The 3,940-nt window shown below is 68.5% G+C and overlaps 1 protein-coding gene across 1 annotated transcript in view; it reads left to right on the top strand.

Moving 5' to 3' along the window:
- LOC109322435 (reticulon-2-like) overlaps positions 1-2,680 on the top strand; it is a gene marked incomplete at its 5' end in the record, with an annotated part of 7,758 nt that extends 5,078 nt beyond the window's left edge. The window contains 6 exons of the mRNA XM_019553493.1: positions 474-681; positions 927-1,065; positions 1,587-1,656; positions 1,868-1,914; positions 2,100-2,158; positions 2,396-2,680. Of these exons, the coding sequence (XP_019409038.1) occupies positions 474-681; positions 927-1,065; positions 1,587-1,656; positions 1,868-1,914; positions 2,100-2,158; positions 2,396-2,438 (566 nt within the window). The remainder of the gene's footprint in view (positions 1-473; positions 682-926; positions 1,066-1,586; positions 1,657-1,867; positions 1,915-2,099; positions 2,159-2,395) is intronic.
- Positions 2,681-3,940: the final 1,260 nt, after the last annotated feature.

The following is a 3,940-nucleotide window of genomic DNA, read 5'->3' as shown; positions in this document are numbered from 1 at the left end:
GAGCTGACAGCTGCAGGAGCTGTCCCCCTCCCGCAGCTAAACTTAGCTGCCCCCCCACCCCGGGAGGTGGGGACCCCTGGGGCCCTTAAAGGGATAGCGCCTTCATCCAGGCTTGGGTGGTGGGGTGCAGAAAGAATAGGGGAAAGCTGGGTGGGCACTGGTGCACAGCCCAGCCCTGCCATTTCCAGGCCCAGTTGCCTGGCACCTGCCCCAGAGCTGGGGCCCTGCCTAGAGTGGGGCAAGGACCCTGGAGGAGATACCTGTGCTGGTGCGGGGGGCTGAGCAGGGCAGCCTGGGGGCGGGGGAGGATGTGGCAGCGGGCTGAGCCTGGCAGTGAAGGTCTGGGGCATTTGGGGGCTGTTGGACACTGAGGGGAGGTGGGGGATGAGCCTAGTGCTGGGGGGGCCCGGGGGGTCAAGCAGGTGCCAGGGGCCATGGGGGTGCCTGGCCTTGACCCTGCCTCCCCCCACCAGTGCTGGAGCTGGTGCTGTGGCGGGACATGCGGGCCTCAGGGCTGGTGCTGACGGGGCTGGTGCTGGTGCTGCTCTGCTTGGCCCACTTCAGTGCTGTGTCTGTGTGCGCCTGGGCTGCGCTGGGCACCCTCGGCGTCACTCTCTCGCTGCGGCTCTACCACATGCTGCTGGGCGCCCTGCGGCCTGGCCACCGCCCCAACCCCTTCCAGTGAGTACTGGGGCCCCGGCGCTGACCCCTCACCCCCAGCACCTCCAGGGCCCCTGCGCCCACCACCGTCAGCGAGTCTCTGGCAGTCCCCACCCCCTTCAGGCTACTACATGGGGACCCCCAGCCACTCACCACCCGCGGTTCTGCCCCTGCCCTGGACTCCAGCCCCAGGCTCCCCAGCAGGGGGCACTGTGGGGGGCAGAGGCAGAACCTGGGTTGTTGCTGACACCCCTTCCCTGCTGCAGGCCCCTGCTGGACACAGATGTGTCGCTGTCCCCAGAGCAGCTGGAGCATATGGCTGAGCGCATAGGGCAGCACATGGCCGCCGGCACCCGCACCCTGCGCCACCTCTTCCTCGTTGAGGACCTCGTGGACTCCCTCAAGGTGCCCTCGCCCCCGCCCCCCCAATAACCCTCAGTGACCTCTCGGAGGGTCAGCTGCCCTCAGGACATACTCCCAGGCTGCCCCCTGTGACCTCACACCAGAGCTGTCCCGGCGGGGGGCGGGGGGCAGGGGTGTGAATTGGGAGGCTTTGGGGGGCGGAGCAGAGCCAGATGGGGCAGCACAGTGCGGTGACTCCACGCTGTTGCTGGCTTCACATCCAGCCACCTGCCACCTGCCTCCTGCTGCCAAATCTGCCGCTGGCTTACTGGTGTCTGGGGGCAGGGGCCTGCTTAGGCTGCTTTGCCCTGGGCCTCGCACCCACCCCATGGGCAGAGGCAGCCCCAGTCCCACCTCTGGGGCTGAATCCATGCCAGACCCTTGTATCAGCCCCATCCCTTCCCCTGCCCCACGCTGTTGTGCCAGGTCCTGATCCTGCCCCCACCCAGGCCCTGGGCAACCCCCACCACAGGCCCTGGGGCAGGGCAGGGGGAGCTGTGCTGACCCCCATTTTGCCCTCTCAGTTCGCCTTCCTGTTCTACATCCTCACCTACGTGGGTGCTGTGTTCAACGGGCTGACACTGCTGCTCATGGGTGAGGGGGCACTGGAGGCAGGGGCAGGGGGGCATCTGGTCCCAGTGGGAGAGGGATGAGGGGAACCTTGGGGGAGGGGGTGGCATGGTCTGGCAGGGGCTGTGTGCAAATGGGGGGGAGCTGTATGAGGGCAGGGTAGGGAGTGGCCCAGGCAGGGAGGGCAAGGGTTGGGGGGGGCATGGCTCAGTCTGATTGTCCTGTTCTCCCCCAGGTGTGATAAGTGCATTTACCTTCCCTGTGCTCTACCGGCATCACCAGGTGAGTGTGTGCACGTGTGTGTGTGTGCAGGGTGGGGCATGGGGTGGGGAGAAAGCCTTGAAGCAGAGGGCAGATGCCAGTGTCCCTGGGGGAGACAGGCTACTACCCCTGTGTCCTGCTATCTCAGGCGGGGAGGGGTCTCCAGGGGCTCCCCACCTGCCTCACCCCCAATCCATCTCCTCCAGGCACAGATCGACCAGTACGTGGGCTTGGTGAGGAACCAGCTCAGTCACCTGCGAGCCAAGTGAGTGCCGGGGGTGGGGGCTTTCCAGCAACCCCCCACCCACAAAGAACAGCACCCCTAGTGCATGGGGGCTGCCCCGCCAGTTGGCAGGGGGAATGAGGGGTGTCATGGGTAATGCAGCTCCTGGTGGGAGTAGGGATGGGGGTAGGGACTCCCAGGAAGGCAGGAACAGGGTTGGGGGCCCCAGGGGGGCAGGGCAGTGCCCCGGCATGTGACATGTCTCTGCCCCCCCTCCAGGATTCAGGCCAAGCTCCCAAGTGCCAAAGCAAAGGCAGAATGAGCATCCACCCTGCCCCGCTCCACCTGAACCCCTTCTGCTGCCCCCCTGGGCACAAGTTGCCCATGGGGGGGTGCTTGGCGCTGCCCAGGCTGAGGGGAGGGGATGGGGCTGACCCAGAGATGGGCTGGGGGTGGGGGCAGCTTGGTGCGCCGGGGCACAAGCTGGGGCAGGAGCCGCCCCCTTACCCATGCCCACCCCAGCTGTGTGGGGTTTACACTTTAATAAAAACTCTTGTCACAGAACCAGAGTCCTGTCCATGGAAAAGGGTGGGGTGGGGCAGAATACATCCCACACTTCTCCCCTAGGTGGGAGGGAAGGACCCAGGCCTCTGGGCTCCCTGCCCCATCCCCGAAACCCAGGCATCCTATCCTCATTCCCCCACCCCCTCAGTGCTCGAGTGAGGTGCCCTCCCCCCAGCCTGGTGCTCAGAGGCTGCCTGTCGGCTACAGTTGGCCTCCCGCCACCTTCCCCAGCCCCCTCTCCATCTGCCCCGGGCACCTGCCTGACATGGGAGGGGGCAGCCAGGCCATGCTAAGCAGGGGGTGTCAGAGCAAGGCCTGAGCCCTGATCCTGAGCTGGGGAGTGGGAGATTCCCCAGAGCCATGGCTGCCCTAGAGGAGGATCCCCTCGCTCACCCCACCCCACCATGAGCCAGCCTCACCCCAAGCAAGGTGAGGCAGCCCAGGCACCCTGACTCTTACCACCCCGCACCCACCGCCCAGTCCCCTCCCGGACAGGGGATAGGACCAAGGCGCCCTGGCCCCACCTCTGCCCCTCCTGGCTCGCCTGGGCCCCACCCCGAGCAGAGGCCCCGGGGGGAGGGAGGGGTGCCCCTGCGCCGCTGCGCGGGGCCGCACGGTGGCGCCCCCGGCCAGGCCAAGCCTCGGGTCCCGCTTCGCGGCGGGGGCCAGCCCGGCCCCGCGTCGGCCCTCCGCACCCAGCGCCGCAGCTCCCTTGGCGGCTCGGCGGCGGTGCGGGTGCGGGTCGTGCGGACTCCCGTGGGGGGCGGGGGGGTCAGGCGCCTCGGTGCTCCCCTCGGCTTTGGGAGGCGAGTGAGGCAGCGGGGCGCAGGGGCGCGAGGACCAAGGGGTCTCATGCGGGAGATCAAAGCCATCCCGGCAGCGGCGGGAGGAGGGGCCCTGGGCACTTCAGGCCACCGCCCCTCCCGCACCTGCGGGGGCCCCAGCCCGACCCCGGCCCCGGGCCCGACGCCTATCGGGGCTGCACGGCACGTGCCCCGCCCCCCCTGCCCTGGCTCGTGCCCATGCCATCGGAGCCAGGCCCGGGACTTGGGGCTGCATCGATCAGGCGGGAGCGGAGGCCTGGGCGCCCGGACCCCTGGGTCCCCCTGCGGAGAGGAAGAGCCTGATCCAGTCGGGAATCCCGGAGCCCCTTCAGCCCTAAGCCTAGCCCCAGCCGAGGTGTCGCCCCCCGCAGGGAGTCTCCAGCAGAGGAGCTGTGCTGGCAGCGGCGATGAGCCGGCAGCGAAGGCGTTAACGCGG

This window comes from Crocodylus porosus, unplaced genomic scaffold, assembly GCF_001723895.1.
Source record: "Crocodylus porosus isolate Cpor-Errol unplaced genomic scaffold, CroPor_comp1, whole genome shotgun sequence".
NCBI lineage: Eukaryota > Metazoa > Chordata > Crocodylia > Crocodylidae > Crocodylus > Crocodylus porosus.
Note: the sequence above shows the minus strand (reverse complement) of the source record. Positions and strands in the feature narration are given on the sequence as shown.